This window comes from Uloborus diversus, chromosome 10, assembly GCF_026930045.1.
Source record: "Uloborus diversus isolate 005 chromosome 10, Udiv.v.3.1, whole genome shotgun sequence".
NCBI lineage: Eukaryota > Metazoa > Arthropoda > Arachnida > Araneae > Uloboridae > Uloborus > Uloborus diversus.
Window position 1 is genome coordinate 95,756,988 of NC_072740.1, and position 19,028 is coordinate 95,776,015.

Genomic DNA, 19,028 nt, shown 5'->3' on the forward strand with positions numbered 1-19,028 from the left:
TTCTTTTCACATTTTTTTCCGAGGTACGTTCTTCGTCCTCTGAAGGATTGGCCTTTCTTTTTTCGGACATGGAAGTAACTTACTCCCCACTAGCAGAATAATGAAACAGCAACATGAAAAAATAATGGAAAATGGAAAGGAAGAAAAATATATATATATATATATATATATATATATATATATATATATATAATATTGTGAAAACGAGAACTCAAAAACAGCCTAAATTGGGCAAAAAAACTAAGACATAAGACCTCAAAGGTCAATACAGAAAAAATCTATTGAAAATTGAACACCCCAAGATGGTGGTTTTCTACGCGCATAACCTCATACACCCATCATCAACAGACGAATTCTTGGACGATGAAGCACTCGCTTTTTCGGATGCCAAGACAAACGAGTGCGGCAAAACGCTTCGTACAATAAAACTTTTTTTTTTATGGAAAAGAGACCATTTTTTGCTATCCTGAGCTGAGCAGGTCATAGAACTCACAAATTTCATGGAAAAACGCATGACAAAATAAAACTTTAGTTTAAATGTGAAAAGAGCACTTCTTTTGTCACCAACCCCTAAACCGGTTAATCTATTCGGACATACCCTAAAAGTTTGCGTAAATGAGACTCTATTAAGCTCTCGATAAATCCTATATCCTCAACCAATGAAAATGCAAGATCAAGTTGGTTTTTACACGAAAGAGTTGGATGCATTGAATATTTGCGATCTCAACGAACATAATCAAGTTTAAACTTGACAAGCAAGAAGCAAGGAACGACGTGACCAAGTCTGATCTTACTGAAACTTTATTAGCAAATGAAGTTTTCTCTATTAGATTTATTTTGTTAAAGTTCTTCTTTTACATTTTAAAAACAGTTCTGCGCTCATGGATCCAGAACACAGACGAATCCTTGATGAAAATAGCAAGGATTTGTTGGATATTGATGTTGATTTGTTAAAACCGTATTTATTAGAAAATCGAATTTTTACTGCAGTCATGTTGGAAGATATCCGTAATGCTGCCGATTTGTTTGAGGAACTTCCATCTAGAGGTCCAAAAGCTTTCATGAAATTTATTAAAGTCTTGAAAAAAGCAAATTACTTTAAAGAAGCAAATAAATTAGAAAACGCATTGTTGCCTGAAAAATTTCAAGCTATCAGTTTATCCGATTGCTACGATATATCTTCCGTTCCTCTCGGGTACTGTCTGATTATCAATAATGTCAAGTTTGATGTTTCTTACTTAGAAGATCGTGAAGGCTCTAATGTTGATGCTGATGCACTTTCTAAAATCTTCCGCAAAATAGGTTACGACATTGTGTCAGAAGTAAATCTTCCTGCTGCTAAAATGTGGAATATTCTTAAGGAATTTTCCAAAAGGGACTTTACTGACGTTCACTCCTGCATTGTTTTTATACTAAGTCACGGTACAAGTATGGACAACCTTGATTATATTTATGGTACAGATGGTGTTTACATTCCAAAAATGGATATTATCAATCTATTTAATAATGAAACTTGTGAAAGTTTAATTGACAAGCCTAGGATTTTCTTTTTCCAAGCATGTAGAGGTAATGACTCAGATGGTGGTGTCCCTGTTGGGTTTGAAAAAAAACCTCGAGAATCAACTGATTCTAAGTCTGTTAAGCTCACTGGGGACATATATCCTACATGGTCAGATGTATATGTAGTTCACTCAACTCTTCCACGTTTAGTTTCTGTTCGAGATCATGATAATGGAACTTGGTTTTGTCAAGATCTAATTGAAGTCTTGACCCAATATTACCGCACTTTAGATCTTGAAACCATGATTCACAAAGTGAATTCAAAGATGTTTTTGAGGCTTTCCAATTATTGGAAAAAGCAAGTTCTTCATTCTGAGGGCTTTGGATTGAGAAAAAAAATTATGTTCAACTGCAAGGGAAAATAATTTTATTTTTGTTTTGAGAACTATGAAAACTGAATTTTTTTTGACAGTTATATTTTTATATATTAAATTGTGTATGTATTGTTGAATTATTTATTGATATTTTTACGAAAGTTGCAATGCATGAAAGTGATACACATGGGGTCAATTAAAATACATAATATTTATTATGTATTTTTTTACATATATCTTCAAAAAAAAACCAAACTATTATTCAAAGATATACATAATGTTATGCAAAATTTTCTTTTTATGTAAAAATGTTTTCTACAAACCATAAATTATGCATGTATTCTATATATGGTGTAATAACATTTCATACCAATTTGTAAGTGCAATAAGTCATGGATTTGAGTGGTTTCATACTTATTTTGATATATTGACTCAGCAAAATATATATTATGTATTTTTATATTTGTTCAAAACTGAAAATATATGCTGTAAAATATTTTACTTAATGATGTGTGAAATTTTATTTTTTTGAAGCATATTTTCAACTGATCATTAATTCCTTTCATATATACATTGAATAATTTATTTGATGCCATAAAGATAATGCATGAGTTTGATGGATTTAACGTCTATTTTGATATATTAGTTCAATAAAAATTCTTATTACTTTCATATATTTTTCATTCTAAAGTCAACCATGAATTTCTTTTAAATATTATAAATGCTATATGAAAACTAAGCATATTTCTGAAAACCATAAATATTTTCCACTGCATGTATTGTGACTGAATCAATAAATATGCTTTTAGTAAGACTGAATTGACCAATCATACATGCAAGCAAAGATTACACTGAACTAAATCTCCTACAAAATATAAACTTTATGTCTTAGCAGATTGTGAATATTTATTGAGTTTTTTGTCTAAAATAAAGAGTTTTAGGCATATAATAGCTGATTTTTTTGCATCAAATGATAAGCCAAACCTTAGTATTTGCAAGTTGAATAATATGCTCATTGCACATATTTCAATGTTAGAATTGAATTTAATGCAGCATCTAAAATTTTCTTTTGCTAAGTATAGAGAATAATCTACCAAAAGAAATCTCAGTTAAGAAAATTAATAAATTTGATTTAAATACAAAAGCACATTAAAACTGTCATAGCAATGCCTGAAACTTACAATTTGTTAGTCAATGGCCAGCTATTCTTAAAGGAAAATATAGTGAAATTGATTGATGCAAACCTTGCCCAAGTTTTTTTGCTACACCCTGTATATACAGATACAATACAACAGCTGTTACACCAAGTGTAGAGCTTTTTTAGCAGTGGTACTGAACGTGAATATACTTATTGAGAAGCTACATATTGTTAAATATTATTAATAGAAGATAATTATATTTTGGCTAAATGAGTGAAGAGTTACTTGAAAGATATAATTGGTTTGAAAGAAAAACAAAACTTACGTTTATGTAAGTTTTTGAGAAAAATTTTAACAGTCAAGAATATTAAAATTCAGTAAATTAAATTTCTTGATTTTGCTTTCTTTAGGTTCTTTTTTAACTTTAATAGTCGTGGAGAAATGATTTTCTTAATTAGTTTATACTAGTAGAGTAGGGGGAAAAGTCGAATATAATATTTAAGGATAGGTAATTGTGTTTTTCCTTTTTCATTCCTAAAAAAAATTAAGCTACCGTGAAAGTAAAATTACAGCATGCAACCATTTTTTAAAGCAATGAGCTATAAAAGTATAAATAAGGATCACTGAAAAAAACTATTCTATTTTTAGGCCTCAAAAATGAGAAAGAAAAATTAGTGGCTTTTAAGGGATTTTAATTCCCGAGTTCAGCATTTCCCGCACTATTCTTATGATTGAGCATTTCTACCAGGGTTGGCCGGATTGGACCCAATGGGATTTTTTGAAAAAAACCCATTATTTAGCCCACTTTTGGGTTTTTTAAATTTTCTGAGGAGCTTAAAAAAATTAATTAATGTAAATACTTTCACAATTTAAACTTATTTTTTATTTGTTCTTCACTACAGACAATGGACATAAAAATAAATTTTGAACTTTAATAGTATTTCTTAACTCTTAATGCCATTAAAAAAATACTCCAAAGATTTTAATTACATAACTCAAATTATCTTGACTAAGTCCTGTCACGTCCTGATTTTCTCAATATTTGTAGACTGTACAGAGGAAACTATTCTAGCTAAAAGGCTTTCATTTGAATTATTTTCTGCAAACCAACACGTTACAAATCTCGAATAAACAAGGTATATTGTTTAGAAATTAACAGGTGTTACAAATGGTCGGACAGAAAACAGAATAGGATGTATAGTTTTTTTTTTTCATTATCTTACAAAAAAGTTTAATATTTCTTACTCTGTACACAGAAGTAGAAAAACAGGCAACATAAAATTCAAGGAAATGTCTTGATTAAGCTGGAATTCAGTAAAAAGGGATTTAAACTACTTGAGGTTCTACAGTAGTTTTGCATAACAAAATGAAATACAATAAAGTAAAATTAAAAAAAAAAATGTAGTAATTAAAAACAAACACGCGATTTTATCACTCGAGAAGTAACTTTGCCTTAACTGTTGATAATCATGGAAACTAAAAAATCTGAAACTTCATCATTCTTGGGTTGCGTTGTCTTTTATACTTTTCTTCAGAAAACGCTGAATTTTTCAGCTTTTTTTACCCCAAGACAATTTTTGTGCTTTGTCCATATACTTACGCTACAATATGCTACAAGTACCCACATTTTCCCTAAAAAAAACCCCAAATTTCTTTTAAAAAACCCAGCTTTAGTTGGTTTTTTTTGGGTTTTATTTAAAAAAACCCAAAAATCCCTGGGTCCATGTGCTTTTTTTTAAAAAACCCGGGTTTTTGCCAACCCTGATTTCTACAGTTAACCCGAGATTGCTCGCGCAACCAAAATGAAAGGGAGTGCTCGCGCAGGGTATCTCATACCTGAGGAGTATTTTTTTAGCATTTTCGAGTTCTTTTTTTTTTTCAAAAAGGTTGAAAATGCAAATAAAAGAAAAGAGTATAACGATAAAATACTTTCTTAAAAGACTTGCATTCAATTTCTACATTTTTTTGCAAATGCATGCCATATGATCCATGCAAATGTTTTTGACACATTTTTTACACACAAATTTGGTTTTTATCTTTTATATTGGGGTTTTCAGTACAGCTTTTGTACGTTGACTTTGCTTTTTTAGCACGGAATGCAATGTCTTCACTAGATCCTAGTTTTAATTTTAAGTCTCTTGGAAGCATTGCGTATGCTTTAGTTCAGAACTATAGCAGAAATACTCGCGCAGGGTATGATACACCCGTAGAAGTCAATTCCAAAGAAACTAGTTTTAGAATGTCCCCACCGTTTATACCCCATCAAGGTTATGACCTATGGGTCAGCTACTCAAGGAATCGTCCACTTCCAAAAAAAAGGTGGGGAGAAATTTGATTGAAAGCGAAGAGATGGGTATGTCATACCCTACGCGAGCAATCTCGGGTTAAAGTCTTCATAAGGGCTAGATTATATGTCAGAATATGCAAGTATTTATATGTTTACTGTTAAGATAAAATGAGGGAGACATCAAAGTTTTTGATTTCTGTTGGGGGAAGGAAAATTTTTGGAAATTTTGTCCTGTGACATTGGTTGATCCCCCGAATTTGAACCTCGTTTTTGTGCTAAACTTCTCCACTAACATACCAATACATATTTTAATTATTTCAACTAAAGAGCATAAAATTCTTAAAGCTCTTATCAAAGTGTGTGTTTGATAAGTGTCTGCCATGTTGCCAAAATTTTGGTAGTGATCCGAACCTCTGCATATTTCCCAAGTGCAAAACTGGTGTGGGTCCCATTGCTGCCCTATTTCTATGCTGTACTTTTAATTATGCAGTAAAAATTGGATAAATATTTGTTAAATTTTTTTCTTTTTGAATTTTTAAAAATCATCGGCGATAGATCGGCCTTTAGGTGTTTTCCAAGGCCAATGGGCCGATGTGTTCTCCAAGTTAGCAGCGGCCGCCGATGGCTAAAATTTTGAACCATTGCTGCCAATGAATTTGTCGAGTCCTAGAAATCATTAGGTAGACCCCAATTTTTCCATTCAACATTATTAAATTCAAACAGTGCACTAAAAAGTTTTTAAAGGCTTTTTTTTTTCATTGTTGACATGATTTAAGTTTATATGTCCTATCTCCATCACTTTACAAAATTAAAATTCATAGCACTTAAATAAAACTTTATTCACAAATCTTAATGCTACAGTAAACATATGAATGTGTAAATGCAATTATTGCAATAAAATCGTCCCATACATTTTGATATTACTTTCCAGAAAAGTTGTTGTCCCTCATTTACCCTAAAGTTCTTTAAAATAAGATTTATGGTACTTTTTTAAGAACTGACATCACAAAGTGTAGTTCTTTCAGTCTGGTCTCTGTGATAAGTAGTTTAGAGATGAAGTAGGGCCTTATACTAATAAATGGCTGTGAAGAGATCCAGATTTATTATATTTTCTTGTGCAAAATTGGTACTTTCCAATTAACTCAAACTTCTGAACTGTTTTATGAATAAAATGAAAGAAAAAAGTGCTAATTTTCTATATAGTAGAAGGGGAATGAAAGGTATGGAGAAGGGGAAAGGGGCATGAAAGGCATTGTTTTAATTTTTTGCAACTTATACTATTTCATAGTCACGCCGAATTTAGCTCCATGCCGCCTCTATGCAAATTTGAAATCTGCCTCCCCTTCGCCCCTAAAAGAAGCAGAAATTCAAATACAAGCAAAAAAGTGTTCCCAACATTTAAATTGTCAAGCTTAGGAAGAAATGATGACGTTTCACATTCAGGGGAGCCCCAATGGGACGTCGCAACGATCTCAAAAAAAAAAAAAAAATCTTTATTCGGCAAATATTCCTGATGATTCGGAAAATTCAGAGATAATATTGCAACATATTCTTTTTCCATTTTTAAATTTTAAAAATTGTTTTTTAATAATAACTAACGTTCCATCTCATCAGATGTTATGTACGTATGTATGATATGCATGTAATTTCGTGTTTTATCATTCAGTAAAGTTTGAATTTTCCTCCTCGCAAAAATGTTAGTTTGATGCCCCTCCGTTTACTTTGTACATCGTTCATTGTTCAAATATTGCTCTTGGGTAGGTTATCAAGCGATCACATAAGACCAATTTAAATAAATTTACAATCCTTATATATTAGTTCTGTAACCTGTTTTTTGTTTCTATGCGAGATCTTCCTCAATTCTTGATCGATTTCTTTGATTTACATCTTATTTTAAAGCTTATCGTGAAAGCTAATGACGAAAAATAGCCCCACGGTATAAAAAATGTTTTTTTTTTCTGTCAAAAAAAAACCTGTTTTAAACCTCCATACTGAGGTTTTCGGTTAAATTTATAAGTGTAACTTGCGCAATGACCAACAGAGCTGAATAGCTCGATCGGCAGAGCGTTCGAATGGTAACCAGAAGAATGAGTGTTCGGGTCTGGCCTGATCGATCTGCATCAAAAAGTTAGACAAATATCCTGCATTATATGAACACATAAAAACGATAATTAAAATAAGTGAGGTAATAAAATAGATGCGATTGATATGCTCCCTGCCTTTATGAAAACTTTGTGCAATATGTAGCTATATCGATTCGTATTTGTAGAATTTTTTTTTTTTTTTCGGTTGTTTTTAAAGCTTTGGCTCCTGTCAAAAAGCTAAAGCATAATGTAAGCGAAACTATCAGTATCAGGTTTAAAATTTCTCACTAAAATGGAATAGTTTTTTGTTCAGAAAGAAAAAATAAATCGTATACTGAAATGTAGATTCTTCTAATGACAGTTTTTGACACTTTGTAAAAATAAAAAAAATTCTACCACGAATTCAAATTTTTACATCCTATTCGACTGTATTCGAATAGGATGTAAAACATTAAAATTATTATCAACTTCATTAGTAAGAAATCATTTCCTACTCCTCTGCTTTTGGGGGGGGGGATGCATTTTGTCTATGTTCGAAAAATTACACTTAAAAAATGGACTCAGTTCAACTTTTCTCCGCAGTCACCCCACCACTTAGCTGTTAGCCTTTGGCTCCATCATCCGGGGGGTCCGCGTAGCGTGCCCCCCAGCACGACTGGGTGCGACGGAACTCGGTTCAACTAGTTTTGGTTTTGAATTTTAAATGTTCAATTAAAAGAAAGACATGTGCTGGTCTTCTAGCCGTAACCGTTAAAGCAGCCTGCTATGCGAAATTGTATCAATTTTCAAAAATAAAAACTTATTTTCAATCTAATTTATTATTTCTCTAGAATGTTTTTTTTTTTTCATTGCTACACAAGATCTTCCTCATTCCTTAATCAAATCGCATGTTTTACAAATAATTTTAAAGCGTATCATGCTGGCCGGCTAATGACAAAACATAAATGCATGGCCTTTTTTTTTCTCACAAAAAACTTTTTTTGGCTGTTTTTTATTACACATTGCTTCAATGAATGGCATTCGAAAACGAAGCCACAATTGCTCGGTTGATTGGAGTGTCATGCTGTTAATTAGAATGGCGCAAGTTCAAATTTCTCTTCAATCGTTCAAATATCTCTTTCATGTTTCTTTTTTTTTCCGTCAGATGCTCACGTACGCTGGACTGTATTTGCCACAACCCGTTTTTTCACATGCACAATTACTGCTTTTTCATGAGTCACTCAGTCACACTTTTAATGATATTTATGTTTTCATTGAAAATACATACAACCAAAGCAATGATCACATCATCACAACGTTATATTTAACGAGGTTTTGTTGCTGATGTTTTCAAATTACATATCTTCTTTTTTGCGTTTACTTTAATCCGTTAACTTTTTTCGATTCTTCTTCATAATATTCTTTCTTTGAAGTTTTTAAAGAGTGAAATGCCACATGAAACAATTCGAAGCAACAGTGCGGAGTCCCGCATGGGTCGACTAGTATGTATTTATTTACAATTATCAATTAAAAGAGCATGGCCCTGTAGTTTCATAAAACATGTTCTCTTTCATTCTTTGAAGTTTGAAAACATTTCCTTATAATGGCACTGCAGGTGAATTACTGAAAAAGGTTTTAGACTTGAGTTAGACCTATAAGGGAAAATATAATGATAGAAAATGGGGAGATAAAGAGTAACCAAGACTTGTCTTGAATGCTAAGCATGTTAGTATGTTTCACATAGGACAGCATCTTTATTTTCAGAAAAAAAACTAACTTCTTTTGTTGTTTCATTATTTGTTATCATTTGATCAAAAAGACATTTTGATTTTAAAAATAAAAGAAAAAAAGATTACATTCCGAATTAGTTCTAAACTTTTTTTTAAAGTTATGTATTTGTGCTCTTTCGATCAAAACTGTGTTATGAAATCGAAACTTTAGCTTAATTATTTCATGTCTATATAGCTGAATCTTTGATGAGCACTGAACTTGTTTGTTAACTGTTTTATCAATTGTCTTCTTTATTTATAACAGCAGTCTTTATCCTGCTATTTTTTTTATCTACGGAGCAACAATTTGAATAACTGCCTCTGTTATTACGTTCACTCACTTGTGTTCTTACCATTCCTCACTTGGTATTTCGTATGTAAATTGCAACTGGATTACTTTGCAAAGAGTTTTTCTTTTTTTTTGTAACCCAAGAACATTTTCAGTAACTACAGATGATATCCATATTATAATTATTTAGATAATATTGATTTGTTATTTAATGAAGTTCCAAATCTGTTTTAAAATAAGCAAAATGAATTTATTATTATAAATGATAAAAAACAAGAAGCTAAGTATTTTTCAAAATGAACTTTTACGTTTCTAATCGTAAATTGTTCATTGTGTCTGTTTCATTTGTTATTAACTGTTGTTTTACTCCCCCCCCCCCCCGAACACACACAACACTCTGCTACTAATTTAAGATTTTGAAAAAATGTTAGCAGCTTTGTTTATAATCTACAAACTACGATCAATCTCATTTTTCAAGAAACAAACTCAATGAAGTTTCTTTGAAGTACCTAATAAAACACGAGCTAATATTATTTAGAATTCAATATTCTCATTAAGACATACCTGCAGTACATATTTATGTGGGAGTAAATTTTGAAATTCAACCCCTCTCCCCCCTTTGGACATTACAATTTTCTTCAAATTTAAGTACCCCAGGCCAGTTTTCTTAACCTTTGACACCACTGAAGTCGAGCACAGAAACAATGACACTATCACGTGCATCTCAGACTTTGCATTTTCTATGATATAATCTACAGGTAGCATGTACTTACATTAGCATCTTATTTTTTAGCATTTTTCAAAGACAATTTAAATTTCACAATTTATACCTAATGTCAGTTTGCTATTTTTTAAATTTTTAACCTGTGACACAGATGGGAAAAAAAAATTCTGCTACAGTGCCCAGGGGCATGCACAGAAATTTTGGTGCCCGTCACAAATAACTTTTCCGGGGCCCCCTCCATATTGTTTACCTCCATATTTCACCCCTAGTTTCAAAAATATTGGGCCCCCATCAGGCTTGGGCCCGGCCAACAAGTGTCCCTTGTATTACTGTATTTATTACTGTCATATTTTTAGCTCTAAATCACTGTTAAAAATTTCCCCAATATCAGCTTATTAGTACAGGATGCTGTTCGTGATTTGTTAAACAAAAGCTAGATATTCACTTTGATGACATATGAGCAGCAAAATAGTCCAAGCTTCCTCTCATTAAGATGAAACTAATGGAATAATAAAATAAACAAAGATTTCAAGCTTTAAAATAAATTGCACTATTATGAGTCTAAAAGTGTATTTAATCCATTTAAATTCAAGGGTTTGTATCGTTTTTACAGTCATTTTCGTACTATTTGTTCTTTGAACTGAACAGTTTTCAAAACTATACCTTTGTTCCTACAAAACATTTTGATGCAGTATGAAGAAATCAAACTGGAAATATAGAACAGGAATGAAATGTTTTCTCAGAAATCCGTTTTTTTTAAAAGCCTTTCGGTTGTTTTTTTAAGATTGAATTAAACCCGTTGAGAAATTATGACCAAAATTTAAAGAGGGGAGGGGATAACTTTTAAACAGATTTCTTGTGATCTTTATCGTTTCAAACTCGTATGTGAAAAATGAATAGTTTCGGAAACACACAAACATCTAACACAGGCGTGGCAAAAATAATGCACTGCCTTTTAGATTTCAATCCTTGTGCACCCTGAAAGTAATTCTATTCTTCTGAAAGTTAAAAGCTATTTTAACTATTGCTACCTTCAATCTGCCCATTTTCATTTTTATTTCTAGAGTTTATTTATTTTTCTTCATTTTTTTTTAAAAATTATTGGTAGTTTTTAATTGCCTAATTTTTATTATTCATTTTTTGCATGTAAAAGTACTTTTAATGCTAGTAACATTGTCATATCCAATTCGCATTCTGCTTGTTATTTTTGCAGCAATTTTCAATCCACTAGGAGTTCAGCTTTTCTTTTTTCTTTTTCAAACTGGTGCTTTTATGTCTGATAGGAGGTCCACGTAATATATCTTGTTTTGTTTCGAGTAACTATATATGTATATATATGTGTGTGTGTGTAATATTTTCAGTGAAGTAAAGACAAAGATGAAGCAAATAACTTTATTTCACAACTTGTACTTATCCTTGCTGATAAGGTTTCAAAAATCACATTAAGATATTTGATACAATGATCAGAATACTTACAAAGTAACATTTCATACTTCTTCAGTCAAACTATGCACCATTTGATTCTTTTAGAACAATGATTAAGAAAATCCAATGTAATATTGATTAGCACATTCATACGTACGCTTCTGATTTTTTTTAAATATCAGAAGATAATAAACTAACATCATACACACATGAATTACCAATAACATTAAACAAGTAAAACATTACTTCAGATTTTGTGTCAGCTGGAAACTAATAAGGCACACTATATGAATTACTCAGAAGGGAAACAGGATGTTCAGTAAAAGAGAAAATTCATAGTTTTTAGTAAGAAGCATTAGATATCTATTGCATTCTTTTGTTTTATGCAGTAACAGCTAAGAAGAATATTTATTCCATTTTAAATTGACTAAAATCAGAAAGCATCAACAAAATGGACATCTTTCTGTGGCATCTGCAATCCACATCTGATGCACAAAATTTATCAGCACTAGTTAAAGGGAAAGCTTTTGCACACAAAACTACTTCAATAAAGATATGTTTTTAAAGAAGAATCATAAGCAGCAGTTAACTGCAGATGTAAGAGAATGAATATGCTACTTGAGTTCTTTAATATAAATTACAGGAACTTCATACATTAGTAATGAATCATAATTATTTTAACCATATATATATATATAAAAGCAAGTTAATGAACATGCAAAAACAATTTTGGAACAAGAACAGAAGTATGAAAATATGAGAATTAAAATCGTTGTACAATATGTGTTTTGCAACTGAAGTAATGAAACTTGTGTAATATTCAAGGTTCATGTATTTTTTGTTTAAGCTTTTAAGTACACTATAGACAAACTCAAAATTTTTCATTCAAAGTATTTTTAACATAACTAATAAAGCTATTAGATAAATATCACAACTGTTACATTGATAAGAACATCTTTACTTCCAGTAAAAATACTCACAAAATGTTATGAATATTATAACATTCAACTTTCATATTCAGATTCGAAATTTAAAAACAATCACTTATTTGCATTTCACATGATTTACTACATTGATTACATTTGTTACACTAGTTATATTTCTGCAGAAATATATATCTAAAATCATTTGTGAAATGAAGTTATTCATAATTGATAAATGTGCATTTAGATGTAAAAAATGAATTTGTTCAAAAATAAATCAAAGTTATTCCATGCATTTCTTCTCTGATAAATGCTAGCAACTGCTAAATATTTCAAACCTGAATGAACATTGATGACCAGCATATGTATGACACAATGAAAGACTAAAAATTCATAACCAAAGATTGATTTTAATTATGAAATGTTAAAACTACCACATGCAATTTTATCACAAATATGCAAAAAAAAAAATGAGATTCTAAAAAAAAGTACTGTACACCTAAAATTTTAAATAACTATAATACAAATCTTAAAACTATGTCTATAAAATTTCTATCAATAACAACAATGTAAAAGCATATTGTAATATATATGTATATATATATATATATATATTTACATTAAAGTACCATTCAATAAAATAAAAGCAACAAATAAATTACTTGTAGACAGATTTTTTGAGAAGCTAAATAAAGGAAATCATATATAAATTAATTTTCAAGGATGGAATCAATAAAAGTAAAGAAATACTGTATTTGTCTGATGTTTAATCTGGACTTAAGCTGCAAATATTCATAAAAAATATGCAGCATCTGAAGAGTTTAAATTAATAAAAAATAATATCACAAAATACTATCTTCTCTTTAGAGAAATTCATCATGCTTGTAAGGAACCTCTATTTCTGACACCTTTATTACACACATTTGGCATAACTCAATCAATACTCAGTAGGTGGTTTACTTTACAGTTCTCACAGCTACTGCAGCAACTAAAGCAGCACCACGACCACTACCATCTTCAGACAACATAAGTTCAAACTAGGAAAAAACTTAGTAGTTTAGTTCAGAAAACAAATAAATTGAATTATTTACAATATATGATTCATGCATTACATATTTTAAAAAACCAAGGCTGAAAATAACAATTAATGCTTAAGCGATGGCTATTTATAATTTGCGCAGGTCTAACTATTGAAATTTTTCCAGAGGGGAACTAAAGGTATATACTTCATGCATATTACCTCAAAAAAAAAAAAAAAAAAAAAAAAAAAATCCACATTTACATATGTCATAGTGGAATGAGAGTGTTGAAAGAATTCATAACATAGCTCAAGCAACGGAATGTTTTCCAAAAACATCCTGCATCAGTTTCATATAGTTGACACTTTTTTTGTGCTCCTCGTGGAAACTATATTTTCATATTTTTGGTAATTTTTACACTTAATATAGGAACTAAAGAGCAACCCAAACTAAACTTGTTAAACTTTTGACACATGCTACTTCTAACCCCTCCATACATATAAATCAGGGTTTCCGCTACAGTTGCATTTTTCCCAAAATGCGAAAATTCTATCCAAATTGCAAAAATAGAACAAGTCATTTTCGCTTTTTTGCTCCAACATAATAAGAAAAAGGGGAAAAAAGATGCACAATCCAAGAGAGAAAGCAAGCATGGCGATATTGAACTTAATCATATTTATAAATCTTAGCTAACATGTATAAATTGCTATGAAGTTCAACAATATTTTGTCTTAATGGGCATTATGTCCCCCGAATTTTTTGGGGTTATTAAAAAAAAAAATTTCTCCTTCAATACTAAGAACAATTCTGAGTTTTTCATTTCAAATTTTTGAAAAATTTTACTTAATGTGCATTTATTTCTTCAAAGACGTCAAGGTTGAATTTTAGCATTTTGCTAAAGACTTTTGCCTGATTTTTGCTTTTTTGCAAAAGAATTTTTAAACTCAGCTTAAACCTCGATATAAATACATGAATTTCTCAAAACTAGGATTGGGGGGGGGGGATGTTTTGCCTTTTGAGTAACTAAAACTATTTCTGAAAACTACTAACCCAAAGGGCAATGACCCCTCCTAACTCCCTAAATGCCAAATTTGAATTCATGACAAATGAATTGATTTATTCAAATGTAGGTAGGATTAAGCATTTGAAACACTGTGCAAACATAATCAATCACATCCCCATGAAACAAGGCAAAGATTAAATTTTTAGAAAAATCAGTTTTTGTAAATGTTCAAAAGCAACAGTAACTAGGAAATAATGCATATGCTAGCTGCCAGTCAGGCTAGATTAACCACTTGAGGTCATTACCTGGACCTTGTCTTACCGAAGTGCACCAGCATTGGCGATGTACTTTGAGAGATTTGCAGTTTTAACACACAAGACAAAAAACAACAAGACAAAGAATCCTGGTTGCTTTTACCTGTACTGTTGTTCTTAAGATTATATTTTAAAACTCATTAATCTTCACAAAGAAACAATTCTACTTTTAAAAATTGTTAAATTCCAAAATTAGTTAACATTTCATGCTTACTTTATAGTTTGGGTCAGTAAGTTCTTCAATTTTCTTTTCCATGAGATCCCTGAAATGTGGATGATACCTGTAAACTGAGCCATCAACACCAACAGTTGTGTGATTCCTTTTGATTTTGTTCAGTATTGTTGCCACAGCTGGAAAAAGCAAACGAAAATATGAAAACAGTTTTATATCTTTTATAGTAAAAAAATAAAACTTTAAATGCATTTTCAAAGAAAAAACATAAAAATTTACTTTTACTTTGAGTTCAAGCAGAGAAAAAACATTTAAAATAATGCCACATGAAGTGTTTAAAAATCAATATTCTACTAAGAAGATTATTTTTAATAAACATAAATTAATATCTGTATCTCAATACACACAGTACTAATTCACCTCAAATTAAATGCTCTTACAGTTTCATTAATAGCATCCGGTATTTAAAGCTGAAATCTACGAAAATCATATCAATGGCAAAAGATAAGTTCAAAGCAAAACCTATATTACAAGTAAAAGGAAGCTTAAAAATCTCATCAGTTAAATGGTACTGTGAAGGGTGATGGGAGGGATAATAAAAAGTCGTTGTTTTGGAAGGAGAGAAATGCACTTTCCAAAGTAAAAATGCTTTAATCATACATACCCTCAGATTGGTGAATTTTTCGTAAACAGAAGGTAAATTGGGAAAGAGGATTTCTCCTCCTAAACAGGTAACATTTTAATCTTTAAATTTCTTGACCCCAGCAGATAGTTAAAGGTAGACATTAATTCATAACACCTTTCAGGTATGTAATTCGGTACACTTGACCGTTTGCAATCTACCCATGACAAGAGACAGAAACATTAAAAAGCTATTGTTAAAGCGATTGCCCTCGACGTTGAAATCAAGAAATAAATTTTTCTACCAGTTTGAAAGAAAAATACCGGAAAGGATGAGCCTCAGATATATAGCACAATAATGCTTCATAGGTTTAGAAGTGGGAGGTTTTTTTACAAGACTGAGCTAAAAGCAGAGGACTATGTTAACCACTCAATGCATCTGCCTGTGTCTGTCACGGGTGAAAGTTATCAGTAAACACTTCATTTTTACACTATTTGATGAGAAACAACTATTACCTCACCCTCCATTAACTAGTCACCCACCTTCCTACACAACTTACAGCAATATGGTAATTTTTTGTTAAATAAGTAAACAAATACATAAATAGATCATTTTTTGCCAGTTTTTCTGAAAAAAAAAATCTCTTGAGTGGTTGAGAGACTTAGTACAGATGAGAGTATTTCAGGCTGACTAAGTAAAAACAGAAAATGAAGGAATTGGCTCTAAACGGCGAGAAATAGAAAGCAAATATGGAGGAATATGACAATAACAGTATAACATCAACTTCCATAGTAGATTAACCAGGAAACCACACAATAGAGTAATAATGAAAGATATTAAATAAGTAGCAATCGAAAGAGCATTGTATAACACAATGACGGATGTTATAATTGCTTGCCCCTGCGTTCTCGTAATATGAGGTCTTAAAGTTAGCCAAAATTTTAAGAAAGGTCGACCAATTTAGGGAGCTTCAGAGAGAAATGGAAGACATCTTTTCACATGATTTGTAGATTGATGCAGGCGATGGATCAAGAGAAATTTCTAGCCAAGTCTTTAAATTTTATGCTTTTCTTAAAATTGCCGCAGATTTTAATATCTTATATCTAAATAACGGGCAGACAAGGGCAAATATTTGTTGCATCACAAACATGCCTCAATATGCTCTTTCAATTGCTACCTATTTCAAGTTTTTTCATTATTACACCATTTGTGTGTATCACACCTTTGTCACATGTCTGAAGTCACTTGAAGAAACAAAAAGCCAAACGTTGGAAGTTAAAAAATGCAATTTGTTACTACATAATAGTTAAATATAACTATGTTTAAAGACTGATACTGCAGTTACTATTTGAATAAAGTATACCCGTACAAAATTAATGATTTTGGTGTATAAATTCAGTATAACTGGGATGTTTAATTCAAATCATGTCAATAAGGCTCATTATTCTGCTGTGTTTTTCCATAAAATAAAATACATGTTTGTAAGTGTTCACAGAGAGGGCGATACTACATCAGTTTTGGTCCCTTGTGACTGAACTTCGATCCCTCCTGAATCAGTTGGTTTTCTCCTCCTTGACAAGGAAGTTTTAGTTCTTTGTCGCTGAGGCAAAATATGTATGATTGAAGGGTGCTGACACAAATGAATAAATAATCTCTTTATGTATTCACGTTTAACTAAATGATTTAATAACAAATGCTCTCCCAACCTTCATTGCTTACGAGAAGCTTGTTTTTTCAACATGTAATATGAGATTACAGACATTGGATGCTACATTACTGAGGAATTAATTATATATGCTTAAAAATATTTACCAGCTGAAACAAGATGAGCTGCTCGGGTTGAAACTCTGGCACAAACCAATTTCATAATTTCACAGTCTTCATCTGAAGCATCGGAGATACCCATTTTTTCAAGCACTGTTCTTGTTTCGGTATTTTTCTGCCTTGGATCACTAAAAAGTAAAAACAAATAAATACCAGAACAGCAAAACATATCTACAAACAGAGCCATATTTTTCAAAATTTGATCCACAAACATTAAACTTTTAAAAATATGATAAAAAATCAGCAGTATTTTAGGCTCTAGTTTTACCCAAAATAAAGCTGCTATTTTAGCAATTCATTTTTTAAAACCTTGTTTAAAACTGCAGATATATTAGGCTAAAATAGAAAAACATTCCAGCACTTAATGGGTGACAACTTCTCTAAAGCACAATAAAAATTTATGAATTTATATTTTTTGAATTTTACCAAAAACTTTATAAGTAATAGTATGATTTTTCTGCATTTTTTGCAAGTAATCTACAAAATATATTTTAGGTGGGTGGATTTTACTTTTTCTTAGAATATCCCTAATACTTTAAACAGTTTATAGAAAGGTATTCCTAGCATTTCACACTATACATAAAATACAAAGGTTTCATGTGAAAAGGAACTCACACGAGCTGAGCTCTTGCACTTCAATTTTATGCAAATTTTAACATTCTAGATATTTCTTGGTGCTGCTTACCTAATATATGGAAAAACCCAGAGCCGTGTCCAAGGGGAGGGTTTTAGGGGTTAAACCCCTCCCATTGAAAAAAAAAAGTATGTCAAATGAAGGAAACGATTGACTTAAATTAACTTTAATGTGAAAGCCTGCGTTTAACGTCCCCCCCCCCATTTCTCTCTGAAGTTTTTCTGTAATTTTAACTCAGTAATTCTGTATTTTTTTTCCCTCTAATCCAACTCAGTTGGACCTAAACGCTTGCATTTCTTTCTCTTATAACTTAAAAAATTTTACATAACATTCAAATGTTATGTAGTTTACAACTGTTAAAGCTTTGCCGACTGAAATAATATTTTGGAAAAACTGTGGTGGTAGAACCGTTGAATTATCTATCAATACAAAGCATTAATATTGCTTATTGTAAGGAGGTAATGATGAATTCGGAATGTGTTACAGCTATGAAGATGTATTAGTGATTATGTTTAGTAATGTAATTTGCATCTACAATAAGCTCGTTCTAAGCATTATTTCAGAACATAGAATCTGATATGCATTCTCTTACATAAAAAGAATTCATGGAGAGTTTTTAATACTTGTTGAAATAAACCGCATAGTTAACATTAAAAAGAAACAAACAAGGTTTGATAAAAGTGAATCTGAAAAATGAAGGAATACTTTGGTCACTTGAGCAGCCAGAATTATTCTTCTAGGGGAAGGGGGGGGGGAACAGCAGTACTTACAGGTGCATAAACGCGGTACTGGGATTGACAATTTGTAGTAAAAATAAAGGTTGTGAGGGATTGAATCCCCCCCCAGGTAAGATTAAAACCCCTCCCTTTATGAAAATCTGGACACAGGTCTGGAAAAACCTATTTCAAAGCATAAATGGACAGCTATTTAAGCAGGCTCGTCAGGGC

At 31.2% G+C, this 19,028-nt stretch overlaps 2 protein-coding genes across 2 annotated transcripts in view; one reads left to right on the forward strand and one right to left on the reverse strand.

Annotated features, from left to right (window-relative positions):
- Window positions 1–783: 783 nt before the first annotated feature.
- On the forward strand, window positions 784–2,420 carry LOC129231860 (caspase-7-like). Its single transcript, XM_054866243.1, has one exon. It carries the CDS (start codon window positions 882–884, stop codon window positions 1,923–1,925), a length of 1,044 nt encoding a protein of 347 aa, XP_054722218.1. The 5' UTR covers window positions 784–881; the 3' UTR covers window positions 1,926–2,420.
- A 9,103-nt stretch (window positions 2,421–11,523) lies between these two features.
- Window positions 11,524–19,028, reverse strand: part of LOC129231784 (hexokinase-2-like) — a 45,804-nt gene continuing 38,299 nt past the window's right edge. The window contains exons 8-10 of the mRNA XM_054866151.1: window positions 17,436–17,575; window positions 15,044–15,180; window positions 11,524–13,530 (exon numbers count right to left, since the gene is read on the reverse strand). Coding sequence (XP_054722126.1) covers window positions 13,450–13,530; window positions 15,044–15,180; window positions 17,436–17,575 — 358 coding nt within the window. The 3' untranslated portion in view covers window positions 11,524–13,449. The remainder of the gene's footprint in view (window positions 13,531–15,043; window positions 15,181–17,435; window positions 17,576–19,028) is intronic.